This window comes from Tenrec ecaudatus, chromosome 7 (genome assembly GCF_050624435.1).
Source record: "Tenrec ecaudatus isolate mTenEca1 chromosome 7, mTenEca1.hap1, whole genome shotgun sequence".
Taxonomy (NCBI): Eukaryota; Metazoa; Chordata; class Mammalia; order Afrosoricida; family Tenrecidae; genus Tenrec; species Tenrec ecaudatus.
Window position 1 is genome coordinate 164,974,861 of NC_134536.1, and position 13,216 is coordinate 164,988,076.

Below are 13,216 nucleotides of genomic sequence, written 5' to 3' on the forward strand. Positions count from 1 at the left end.
TCATAATCAAGACTGGCGTGCGTGTCCCTGCGTGTGAGTGTGTGGGTGTACACTGACGTCTAGCACGCATCTAACTACACACAGGGAGTCTTGGTGGAGTAGCAGTGATACGTTGGGCTGTCAACCTCAGGGTCAGCAGTTCAAAACCACCAGGCACTCCGTGGGAGAAGGACATGGCTTTCTCCTCCCATAAAGAGCCACCGTCTCCGAGACCCACAGGAGCAGTTCTACCCTGTCCCGTAAGGTCGCTGGGCATCGACATTGACGTCAGTTCCCGGCAGGGAGTGTGGTTTGGGGACCTGCATGTGTAAAATACCTGTACTGGCACCCAACATGCAAACACACGCGGCAATTTTTACCCCTTGGGCACATTCCCAAGGAGCTGGACAAGATGTCGCAGGAAACCTCCCCCCCCCCCGCCATCCTGCCCCCCTCAGAGAGCCATCTGGTGCCTCCGGCAGACGAGGCATCTAGACAGAACTCCTGGCTCCCCCAAGAACCAGCTGATCACATGACCAGATCAAGTACCCCGTCTCCTTGAGCCTCAGCTTTCTCCAAAGTAAATCGGGAACAATGAGCCTTAGCTGGATGGGTCCGGGGGTCCCCAGGCTCAACTGCTAATCAAACATTTGGGGGCTAGAGGCACCTTGGGAAAGGCCTGATGATCTCTTCTTAACAACCAGCCATTGCCCCCTGGGGAGCCCAGTCCCGCTCTGACCGCTGGGGCTGTCAGGACTTGGGACTGACCTGACAGTCCACCTGTGGTTCGGCAGGTTGTGGAGGGGGTGGATGGCCTGCAGGTGTGGGAGACCCCGCAGGTGCCCGTCTTGTGTGTAGACATTATCAGGAGCCTCCTTCCTCCTCTCCCCCTGACACACTCCCGATGCCTAACTCCCTGTCCCCTGAGGTCTCAGCTCAGCTCAGTCTGCCCCTCCTCACTCCATCCTCTCCGAAGCCAGGCTGGAGGAGGCACTAGGCTCGCTCCCCTCCGCCCTACTGGAGGGCACATTCCACCAGGCCACAGTCAGCGCCCCACGGGAGTCATTCTTCTCCCTGGTGGCATGCGGGACCCCCTCCCCTGGACCCCCACTGGAAGGTGACCATCATACCCGGCACCTCCCTGAGACACTAGGTCTTTGAGACACTCCTTGAGTCCCGCTCCCCAGGTTGGACTCAACCACTCCCCAGAAATGTCCTGCATTCCCAGAAGTCCCGGGACAGGGCCTCCCTCTTCCAGCCCTCGCCTTTCCTGTCCGAAGTATTGCTAAGCAATGCATCCCCACCTCCTCCTCCCAAGTCTCTCCTCCCAAACTCAGCCTCAGCTCTAGGCTAGCTCCTGCCCCAGCCAGCACTGGGGGCAGAGGCTTCTGGGGGAGGGTAAATGATTGTGGCACCCTCCCTCATGGCCATCAAGTCGATTCTGACTCATAATGAGCCAGCATAAGCCTTACGGGAGCAGACAGTCTCGTCTTTCTCTGGAGGAGCAGCTGGTGGTTTCAAACTTGACCTTGCAGTTAGCAGCCCAATGAGTAACCATGGAAACCCTCTGGGGCAGTTCTACTCTATGACCCAAAGGAACCTACAAAAGCACCAACAACAAACACCCTTATGGAACTCGAGTCCCTGAAAGGCCGACCCCAGAATATGTCCCCTGATGTCCACAGAGCCAGTTTCGAGAAAAGCCAGGACCGGATGAGGCTGGCCGGACTGCCCTACTGGCTCGCTGGGTGAGTCTGGACAAGCAGCTCAGCAGCTCTGAGCTTCGGATCCCTCATCTGAAGGGCCCAGGGCCCCCAGAGAAGAATCATGCCTGTGGGCGCCTGATCCGCTCCCTCACTCTCAGCAGGCACCGGCTGGCTCTCCTGGATCAGAGAGGAGGGGGATGGCTCTGGGGGCCTGTGTCAAGCTGCCCATGCCCCCTCTAACAACGTCTCCCCCCCCATGGCTCCTCTCCTTTGCCCCCTCTCCCATCGCTCAGCCAGCATCTCCTCTGGCCACCTCCTCGCTCCAGCATCTATTGTTCCCCTCCCGGGTTAGACTGGGCCTGCCCCAGACATAGAAGCAGGCTGTGGTTCTGTCTGTTTTCAAAAACAAACCAAAGAAAGGCTTTCCCTGACCTCCCTTCTCTGGCAGTCAGCATCCCTGCCTCTGTTCTGGGCACAGCAACACTCCTCTCTGCCATCAACTCCGCTCCGGCTGTTTGGGCGCCGCTCCCAGGAGACGGCTCTCATTCAGGTCAGGGTGACCTTCACGAGGCAAGCCTCCCCCCACCCAGCCCCCCCGCTGAGTCACAGTCCAGGACCAGCAGGTGACAGTGCCCACCCCTCTCTGGCTCAGTTCCCCTCCTTTCTCCTGGCAGCTCCCCTGCGGCTTCCTCCTCTGTTGGGGCGCCATCTCTGACTGCTCCTCTCTAAGGAACCACACTCACTCCCTTGGCAATCCCTGCCAGTCCCCTCTAAGTACTGAGGATGCCCCCTCTACACGGTCCCCCAAACTGCTCTGAGCCCCAGCCCCTGCTCCACGCCTGACGGGTGTCTCACATGCCACGTTTCTTAACCCAGACCGCAGCCTGCCGCTGGGTGCCAGTCCCACCCGCCTCCTTGTAGTCATCTGATTTTCTCTCATCCAGCTGAGCCTCGTCACAAGGGGACTGGGGGTGTGGGGGGGTGGATGTGCACCAGCGGAGGGCAGGCCGCACCGGCTGACACTCTCAAAGAGTCTACAGACCGCTTGTGCAGGACTTCAGTAGAAACGTCTGATTTTTTAAAAATTGAAATGCCTTTGTTTCACAAAAACATTCTTTGTTGGCCCAGCTTAACCTGTATTGATATAGTACTCCCAAGGCTCAGACTCTAGACAATTGAAACTTCTCTTTTGGGTTTTTTTATTTCAGCCTTCTAAAGAGCTCCTGGGAGAGTTAGAGTCTGGGAAACCCACAGGGGCAGTTCCGCCCTGTCCTCGAGGGTCTCTGCGAGTCATCGGAATGCACTTGATGGCAGTGAGGTTTTGCCTTCTCTTGTCTTTTCATGAGCTCCTGCCAGAGCCGTCATTGTGACCCATTTACAATGATGCTTCCAATAAAGGGGTTCCGTCTGGATGCGATACAAGCCTGCACTGTGATTTTTCCTTGCGTGTTTTTATAACTGCTAATTTTGTAGTTCAAACCCACCAACCACACCTCGGGAGACAGATGAGGCTGTCCACTCCCGTAAAGAGTGACCATCTTGGAAACCCCCAGGGGGCAGTTCTACCATGTCCTGCAGGGTGGTGGAGAGTCTGAATCGCCTTGATGGCAGTGAGTTTGGGTTTTAAGGGTGTTTTCTGTTTGGTTTGGTTTGAATTTCTGAATGTTGTCGCCTGATGTTTTAACCGCGGCATTGTGGTAAGCAGTATTTGTAAACCTACACCAATAAATGAAGCAGGAACTACAGGAAAAGAAGGAGAAAAATAATATTCAAGGGCTTGCACTCAGAAATTCATCATGTTGTAATTCAATGTGGAAGGATTTCACAAAGCACCTCTGTTGCTCGTATTCATATACGCTACAAAATATTACCTGCAAGTAAATGTCAATGATAGGTGTCACCTGGTGTTTTATGATTAAAATTTATAATGAACATTAAAATTGATAATAAGCAAAGGTTCTGTATGGTCTGGAATGGGAGGAGGTCCCTGAGGGCAGGAGGGGGGTGACCCCCTGATGCTAGGTGACATCAACCCACTGGTCTTTCTTTCACCTTCTATAGCACCCTTACTACAAAATCTACACCCCACTGTAAAATCCTGTGAAGTATCAGCCTCTTTGTCACCTCCTTGGCCACCATCAGCTCCTCCAGGATTAGGCAGAGCCTCCTAACCGGTCTCCCACTTCGACCCTTGCCCTACACAGACTCCTCTCCAGGCAGCAGCCAGAGTGATCCTGTTAGAACATAAATCGGATCATATCAATCCTCTTTCAAAATCCGGTGGTGGCTTTTCTCACTCTGCAGAAAAGACCAAATCCTTACAAATTGACTAAAAGACCCCTGCGAGCTAACGCCCCTCCCACCTCTAAGACCTCAGCTCCTACCTGTTGCTCACTCGGCTTCCACCCAATGGCCTCCTCGCTCTTCCCCAGGTCTGCCAGGCACCAGCCCACCACAGGGTCTTTCCACATGCTGTGCCCTCTGTCCAGTGTTCTCTGCCTGGCTTACTCCCGACTGCCTTCAGCCCTCCCTTGTTAAAAGTACAACCCCCTAGCTTACCAGCGTATCCCAGCGGTTTCCCTCCTGGAAGCCTGGATCTGACCTCTGACCTCACTGTTCTGGTTCTGGCCACTCTGGAGGCTAGTGGCACAGACTGCCCTGGCCTCACCACCATCCATCACCTTGCTGGCAAGGTCACACTGCCTCCCACCTGCAGAGGGCGCTCCACTGGGCAGGTCTGAGTGCTCGCTAAGTCCCACCTGGGACCAGGCTCATGGTCAGCCTTTGGTAAATGCCAACCGATTTCCTGGTTGAACAGTGGAAAGTGGCATGCAGGGGAAAGTCTAGCGCCCCTCTGGCCCTGTGTGGACGATGGTCTGAACAAATATAAGTGCCCCTAATGGGTGGCATAGCCCGGCACACACTAAAAACCAAACCCACTGCCATCGAGCCAGCTCCAGCGACTAGTGGTCCAGGTTTCTGAGGCTGCAAATCTTTACAGGAACAGACAGCCTCACGTTTCTCCCTCGGAGCAGCTGGTGGGTGTGAACCGCCAACCTTGCAAATTAGCAATCTGACGCCTACCTGACAATGCCACCAGAGGTCCCTGGCATACAGTCCCTGCCATCTGGCTGATCCCAACTCATATCGCCCTATATGGCAGGGTAGAACTGCCCCTGTGGGGCCCAAGACAGAGACTCTTCACCGGAGCAGACCGCCTCACCTTTCCCCTGTGGTTTCCATACTGTTGACCCTGCCAGTGGCGGCCCAGGCCCACCTACTCTGGCTATGGGTCTTCCCTTGTTTCCCCAAGGGAGGGGCTTCCTAAGGGCTCCTCCAGGGATGTGGCAGGGAGTATCCTTCAAAGCCCAAGACAGGGCAGACAGGGTCCTGGAACTGGGACATCAGAGGGCATCTCCCTGCCAGAGGCCTTGGTCTGAAATCCCAGCTTTTCCACGTGGGCCCTGAAGATGACATGTAAAATGCCAGGCTCGAGATCGACATGCAGCACGTACTGCATGCATGCCTGCCTGCCGGTCCCGTCCTGTCTCTCCCGTGTGCCTGCTGTCCTCACAGGCCCATGACGCCCACAGCAGTGAGGCGGGCCCTCCGGCTGCGTCTGATGGGTCTGACTGCAGGCTACCAAGACGGCTGCACGAGGGGCTCTGGTGCAGAGCTCCGTCCAGGGTGCAAAGCACGCCCCACCGCCTCCATGGGTGCATAGCAGGCTCCTTTACTTACCTCCCCTGAGCCTCTGTTTTCCCATCTGTAAATGGTCCACACTCCCCATGCATGACTCCTTGTCGATCCCCTCAGGGCTTCATTCTAAGGTGACCTTTCTGGGCCAGCCACTCCATAGCCAGCAGTCCCTCCTCCCAACACACACACACACACACACACACACACACACACACACACCCTGCTTTTCTCTACTGCACGGTTCCTTTCCTGCAGTCCACTTATTTGTCTTGTTTACTGTGTCTTCCCATTAGAAGGAAAATCCCAGAGACCTGTGATCTCTCCGCTTCACCCACTGCGCTTAGAACCAGGCACGGAACCTCGGGGTACATGAAGAGGGGGCCCAGAGGGAGGGATTAACCTGGTCTCTGTAAGGCACGGGGTGGGCGGGGGGTACCCTTCCTGGTGTGCCGGCCAGCTCCAGTACCGCTCCGCAGGCATGACCTGGAGCCTTGCAGGTGAAGCCCAAGGCGGTTAGGGACCAAGGCATCCCTGCCAGGGTCCCAGGAGTCCGTCTGGGGGCAGTAAACATCACTGCGACTCTGCCTCCCAAGGTACCAGAGTGGTTTCCAAGATGACTTCCCACCAAACGCCTCTCAATAAGGCCCCAGAATGGACCTGGACCCACCCCTCAGACCTTGCCCTCCCTTAAGGCCCCGCCCCCAGCCTCCTAGCACCCCCTCCAGGCGCCGGCCCCCCTCTTGCTTTTGCAGCCCCTCACACTCGGGCCCCTTGAGGATGTGATCTTTTGGGAGCAGAAAGCCAGGTCCTTTCTGCCGTGAAATTGTTGGGCAGGATGAAACAGCCTACACCTTTTATTTAGCCCTTACTCTGCTCTTTCTAGCTTCACCCCTACACCCCCAGCCCCTTAAGGTGCCAACCTTCTGGCCTAATCCCCTAGGGGCCCCACCCATCAGGCCCCGCCCATCCACGCGCATGCTCACTGGTGCACTTCTTGACGTGGCTGCCCTTCTTGAGCGCGTGGCGGCTCAGCTTGCAGTGGAAATTGTCCTCCCAGAACTCCGCAAACCAGATGTTGCGCCGGTTGTTGTCCAGCGTGCGGCTGGTGAAGTAGCGGTCGAAGCCTGGCGGAAGATGAGTACAGACGGCTGGGCCTCGGCCCCCGCCCCCCTCCCCAGCACACACCCCCGTCCATTTTCTGAACCTGGGCTCCAGCAGCCAAAAACAGGCCCCCACAGTGGGTCGTTGTATTTCATTCCAAATGAAAAGAGCTGTCTTGCGTCCCAGGGGAACATGTGTCATCCAAAAAATGGTTGCTTTTCAGAAAGAGTAGTTTGCTGCTGAGGATGTACTCTTAACCACCCAGCAACGGTTCCGGTGGGTGTTCTTGGGGAGGGAGCCACCCTAGGGTCCTGAGCTTAGGGCAGGGCCTCATGGCCAGAGGCTAGTGGGGGCTGCCCAAACCTGGGCTCTGCGCTCTGGTTCTGGCGAGGAGACTGGGCCAGAGAGGCTAGGGAATCGCATCTTCCTCTTCGAGGGCAGAATTTACCCACCAGGGCACAGACTTGGCCCATGTGCTCCGCAGGACTCCCCAGCCCTGCTCTCAGCAGAACAGGCTGTCCCCCAGGCCTGCTGGCAGGTGGAAGACCCGCTTCCTCCTCCCTTGTGCCCGACTGAACCAGCAACTATTCCGTGCCGTCGGCACAAATGACTGAGATGCCCAGGCAGGGCCGGTGGGACTGGTGAGCTCTCGGTACAAAGCAAAACCAAACCCCCTGCCTCAAGCTGATTCTCACTGGCAGTCACCCTACAGGCGGGCTAGAATTGTCCCCGTGGGTTTCTGAGACTGTGAAGTTTCCCGGGAGCAGAGAGCCTCATCTTTCTCCTGTGGAGCAGCTGGTGGTTTCGAACTGCTGACCTCCAACTTAGCAGCCCCACTCATAACCAATCGGCCACCAGGGCTCCTTCACAGAGTCCAAGTCGGGGTAACGTGACCATCCCCCAGAGCTGCAGAGAGCAAGGCCGGCGCTGGGTGGGGCATTAGTCAAGGGCTGGTGCTTGGATGCGCTGTTGACACTGTCACCACCATCCAGTCAATCCTGAGACACCCTGTAGGCCAAGGTGGAACCGCCCCTGTGGGCTTCCAAGGCTGAAACCCATGACGGGAATAGAAAGTGTTCTCTTTCTCCCTCGGAACAGCTAGTGGTTTCGAACCGCCAGTCTCAAAGTTTAGCCATAGAACGTGTGAACACTACATCCCCAGGGTCCCCCCACTACACCTCCAGGGGCTCAGAAAACCCTTGGCCCTGGAGTCTCTCCTATGGGCTCCGGGATGTTAGACAGCACCAGCGTCTTCTCTCGGCTCCTCGCCAGCTGGCACCACCCAAATGCCTCCAGATGTTGCCGAAGAATGTACCCTGGAAGGCCAAGTCTCCCCCAGTTGAGAACCCTGCCAGAAGGGCTTCTCTGAGGTACAGAGAGAAAGGGGAGTTGCTAAGCAGGACCTGATGGAGTCCTGGTTGTGCGGTGGGTTAGACAATGGGCTGGCTGCTGGCCTCAAGGCTGGAGACTCAAATCCATCAGCCACATCTCAGGAGAAAGGGGAGGCTGTTTGTTCCCGAAAAGACTTACAGTCTTGGAAACCCCGTGGAGCAGTTCCACCCTGGCAGAGGTCGCTGTGTGTTGCAGTGGACCCAGTCAGTGACTGGGTTGCAGTGAGGCTGGGGTTTGTGTAAGCAAGACCTGGGTTCAAATTCACTGCCATCCTTTCACATTGCGCCCCCCGACCCTCACCCCCGTGTCTCTGGAGGTGCTGGGGAGCCCCTTTGCAATGTCTATAAGAGGCCTGGTGTCAGGCAGTGTAAGACATGGCAAAATAATAATAGTTTATAAATTATCAAGGGTTCATGGGAGGGAAGGGGAAAAATGAGCTGATACCAAGGGCTCCAGTAGAAAGCAAATGTTTTGAGAAGGATGATGGCAACACATGTACAAATGTGCTTGACACAGTGGATGGATGTACGGATTGTGATAAGAGTTGTACGATCCAGATAGGGCAAGATATGACAAAATAACAATGTATAAATTACCAAGGGCACATGAGGGAGGGGGGAGCGGGGAGGGAGGGGGAGAAAAAAAAAGAGGACTGGATGCAAAGGGCTTAAGTGGAGAGCAAATGCTTTGAGAATGATTGGGGCAGGGAATGTGCGAATGTGCTTTATACAATTGATGCATGTATATGTATGGATTGTGATAAGAGTTGTATGAGCCCCTAATAAAATGTTTTTTTTAAAAAAAGAGTTGTACGAGCCCCCAAGAAAGTGATTTAAAAAAAAAAAAGAGGCCTGGCATTTGTGGACACCAGTAAGCCACAGCCAGTGCGATGTGGCTTGTGGCCTAAAGGGGCCATGTGGAAACTTCCACCGCCTGCACCCCATCCACCCAGGAGTGAGCAGACAATGCTAGTACGTGGCCTTGAGCGAGCCCCTCTGTTTCCCGGCCTCGTTCTCTCCCCGTCCAGCCCCAGCAGCTGGGGTCCAGGAAGCAGGGAGAAGGCAGGGGTAGAGAAGGCCCCGGGAGCCTCCCTGGGGGTGAGGACAGCCAGGTCCCTGCCAAACCAGGCCACTAGTCAGAACTACCTGCCTTGCTCCCATACAGTCCCCATCCGAGTCTGCTTCTGCTCCAAGTGACCAGGGGTCCTCCTGAGAAAAAGGGGTATAGGGCAGGACAAGGCCAACCCCAAGCCCATCTGAGGGACTCCCTGTCCATGCTGACCCTTCAGGGAGGCTGCTAGCCACTGCACAGCCTGATGGCGGCTCCCAGCAGGGCTCCGGGCAGACTGAGTCTTCTACCCTCTTCTGCCCCCAGTGGGAGAAGCCTGGCAAGTGAGCCTCCCTCGCACACTCCCACAGGCAGCACAGCTGCAAAGGGCTTCGAAGGGCTGGATCTGGATTGGACCCCTGCCTCCCAGCCCATCCCTCAAAGCAGAAAAGTGGTGGGCCTACAAGGAGGGAGGGAAGGACGGAGGGAGCGCTGTGGGAAGGTGAAGAGCCAGAGAGAAGGGATAGCGCCTGCCAGGAATGACAGCGCCCGCAGAGCAGCGGGGCGGTGGGGCGAGGGCAGCGGGCCCTCCATGGCCTACCTCTCACAGACATCCGCTTGGGGAGGATGGTGACAGCACCCTCGGCCACCTCCTCCAGGCGCAGCACCGGTGCGATCTTGGAGCCCCAGCTGTCCGAGCCCATCCAGAAGAAGTGGCCTGTCTGGTTGGCTTTTCGAGCGGCCTCCAGCACGCGCCTGTGGGCACACACACCAGCCCAGCCGTGTCTGTCCATACCCCCCACCCTGCCTGCACCCCAACTGCCCAGCCCACACTGTCCCCTTCACAGCCCATGGCTGCCGTGCCGTGGCCCACAGCCATTCGGAACCCATGCCGGTACTTCCAAACCAATGGTGCCCACACTGGCCCACAGCCCCATGGGGGCCTCACATCTGCCTGCAAGTTCAGTGCTTTCCCCATGTCTGCCCAGTCCCTGTTCCCGGGGCCACAACTACCCCATGTTGGACTGGGGCCCCAGAACCATGTCTGCCCAGTCCCTGTCTCCTCAGGCTCCCACCAGCTCAGCCCACCTCCGCAGCCCTGAGCAACGTGCACCCACAGTCCTGTGCACCTTCACCTCTCCGCCCTCAGCCCCTGCCAGGTCCCTGCCGCCAGTGCCCGCTCACCCACCCTTCTGTGCCACAAGTCCTATTCCTTCTCAGAGCTGCTCCCCACACCCTACAGGACCCCAGGCCAGCCCAGGACCCCAGGGCCCAGCACAGAGCCCGCAGGAGCGCTCAACCAGCACTGACTAATGTCCAAAGGACATTCCCTTGGACTTAGGGGATGAGTACATTCCCTCCACCCCTGCTCCTTCTACAAGGAAAGATGAGCGCACAGTGGAGGCAAGTGACTTGCCCCGGGTCACACAGCGAGGGACAGGCAGGCAGAAGCAGGGCCCGCCAGCCCCGTCCCACCAGAGAGCATTAGGAGAAGATACCAGGGCCTAGAGCAGTGGTTCTCAACCTTCCTCATGCCGCAGCCCTTTAATACAGCTCCTCATGTTGGTGGTGACCCCAAAACCATAAAATTGTTTTCGTTGCTAATTCATCACTGTCATTTGCTACTGTGATGAATCAGGCGACCGCTGTGAAAGGGTCGTTTGACCCCCAATGGGGTCTCTACCCACAGGTTGAGAACAGCTGGTCTAGAGGTAGACAGCTGAGGCAGGAAGGCTTCCAGAAGAAACCAATGGCCCCAGGCCCCCAAGCTGTGGCTGGGCCACTCTGAGCTAGGCTTGCTGTCTAGCATGGACGACCCCCTTCCTCTTCCCCCATCCACCAGCTGCTGACACTCCCTGGACCCCTTCACCTGCTGCACCCCGCCCCTCCACAGGTCACCACTCCCACATCTCTATTAACACCCGGCTGCATCCGGCCAGCCCGATGACCAGGGCACCCAGCCCACCATCCCTGCAAAGCCACCTGGGTCTATTTTTACTTCTATTTGTTTCTGAAAATGCACGCGGATTTCCAGAAATGACCCCCGCTCCTCCCTCGCACTCCTCCTGCAGCCTGCTTAGAGAGTCCAGCCCAGGACCCCCCACACCCTTGCCTCTTCTCTGGGATGAGGGCCCCAACACTGCACCCCAGACTCTGGGCCTGGGAGCACCACGTCCTTCCCCCATGGAGCCTCCGCCACCCCCACCCCACCCCCACCTCTGTCTGAGGGCATGGGAGAGTGTTCTCATGCTCACTGGGCAGGGTGGGAAAATGGGGGTTCAGAGAGGGTTAGTGGCTTGCTCCAGGTCACACTGCTACTATGAGACCCAGCCCAGGTCTTCTGACCCCAGCCCTGGCCTCATGCCATCGGCTCACCTGCTTTGGGCAGAGGGAGAGGCTGTCTATATTCAGTTTCTCAGAGGTCCTGGGGGATGGAAATCACCACGCCCCTCCCTCAGGCTCCCCATGTCCCACCCCAAACTGTCAGTCCTTTCTGAGCTCCCGCCCACCTTCCCTCACTGTCCCTACCCACCTTCCCTCACTGCTCCTACCCAGAAATCTTTGGGGCATGGGGGGCATCCCGGGCTCCTCCCTCACCCTCACCCTCGCCACCCCACCCCTAACCCATCAGTCACCACGGCTGTGTCCACCTTCTCAGTCGTGCCCCTTTGTACAACCCCTCGTCCTCCCTCACCATCTCTTGCCTCACGTGGTCTGTCTCAGAGTCTGGCTCCCTGCCTCGCACCCCGCCCACCCCTCCATCATCTGCCCTTCACTCAGCTGAGGGCATGTAGAGCGCACAGTGCCCCTGGGGAGCCTGGCCCACAGCTGCTCGAAGCCGGGAAGCCTGTGGATACCGTTAGGGAAAGCTGGAGACCTTGACACTGATGAAGAATAATGGCTGAATGGAAGCTGGCCCTCGAGAGCAATAGGCCAGGGCCAGGGACATATCTAGGTGGGGTACGGGGACCGGTAATGTCAGGCTTTGGACATTAGCCAGGGCCTGAGACTGGGGTCTATGGTAAAGAACAAATGCTCAGAATGGACCATCGCCTGCCCCGGGCCCTGGATGACCGGTAGGCAGTGGAACAGCCAGTCAGAATCCAAGGACTCCATAGGGCTCCCAGGAGCCCTGCTGCTGCAGTGCATGCTGGGCCCCTGAGCAGGAAGTCAGCAGTTCAAGCCCACTAGCCTCTCTGAGAGAGAAAGATGAGGCTGTCTGCTCCCATAAAGATTTATCGTCATGGAAAACATACAGAGCTAGTGGACGCTGTCCTGGACGGTCCTGGCTCGTCAGAGTCTACTTGGCGGCAGCAGGTTTGGTTTGAGTTTGGGGTGTGTGAGGCTTACAGGGATCAGCAGCTGACTCTCTGCTCAGGTCGAAAGATGTCAGAGGGCTCTGAGAACTTCGCTTCCCTGGCCTTTGGCTGGGCTCTGAGAACTTCGCCTCCCTGGCCTTTGGCTGCCCAAGACACCCTGGTTACAAGGGTCCCTCTTAGTGATCAGCTAGAACTCACCCCTGCCCACATCCAGGGCCCTGGCAACATGCCAAGGGAGAGCCATTCACGAGTGAAGAACCTGCCTATGGTCGAGGCTATTGGGAAGGAGGGCCGCATCAGAGCCCATGTCTTCTAGCCTGTGGTAGAATCTGTTGTCAATCTGAGACTTAAGAGTGAAAGGGTGGAGGTTAGCCTGTCAATCAGATCGCAGCTTGATGACCTCATTTGGTGGCACTGAAGCAATAAATAGCTCCCTGTGGGACATTCCTGTTGACAAGAGACATGAAGCTAGGCTGATGGCAGCCAGAGCCCTGGAGCTGGAGGAGCCACATGGAGACCCACGTCAGCGCTAAGAAGCTTCCACCACCACTGGATCCACAAGACTTTCCACCCACTGGCCTGTGATCTTCCTGCATTCGGCGGCATTGTATGTGCTGTGTGAGTCTGAAGAGGAATTTACAGACTGGTACTGGACATATGGGCTAATATTGGACTTATGGACTTGATCTGGACTGGGCTGGGGTGTTTTCTTAATGTATAATTACTCTTTAGGTAAAGCTATTTCCTATACGTATATAAGTGTCTATGGATTTGCTCCTCTAGCCTACCCAGACTAACACATAGCCCAAGCCCATGCCCGTAGCTGCCGCCTTGCCGCTCCCCATGAAGGCATTGTGCTTATTCCGGCTGTGGAGTGAAGGCAGGAGACAGGGAGAAGCGACAGGAGGTGCCCCATTAACAGGGGGTAGCGTTGCCCCAGCCTGAAGGGACTCTCATCCCACATAGTCACCA

General features: G+C 56.9%; 1 protein-coding gene across 2 annotated transcripts in view; it reads right to left on the bottom strand.

Moving 5' to 3' along the window:
* Positions 1–13,216, bottom strand: part of GRM4 (glutamate metabotropic receptor 4) — a 126,696-nt gene that overhangs the window by 22,931 nt on the left and 90,549 nt on the right. Inside the window, exons 4-5 of one of the 2 annotated variants that reach the window (XM_075554187.1) lie at positions 9,526–9,680; positions 6,368–6,508 (exon numbers count right to left, since the gene is read on the bottom strand). In XM_075554187.1, the coding sequence (XP_075410302.1) occupies positions 6,368–6,508; positions 9,526–9,680 (296 nt within the window). The remainder of the gene's footprint in view (positions 1–6,367; positions 6,509–9,525; positions 9,681–13,216) is intronic. The other variant, XM_075554188.1, reaches the window with a different exon arrangement.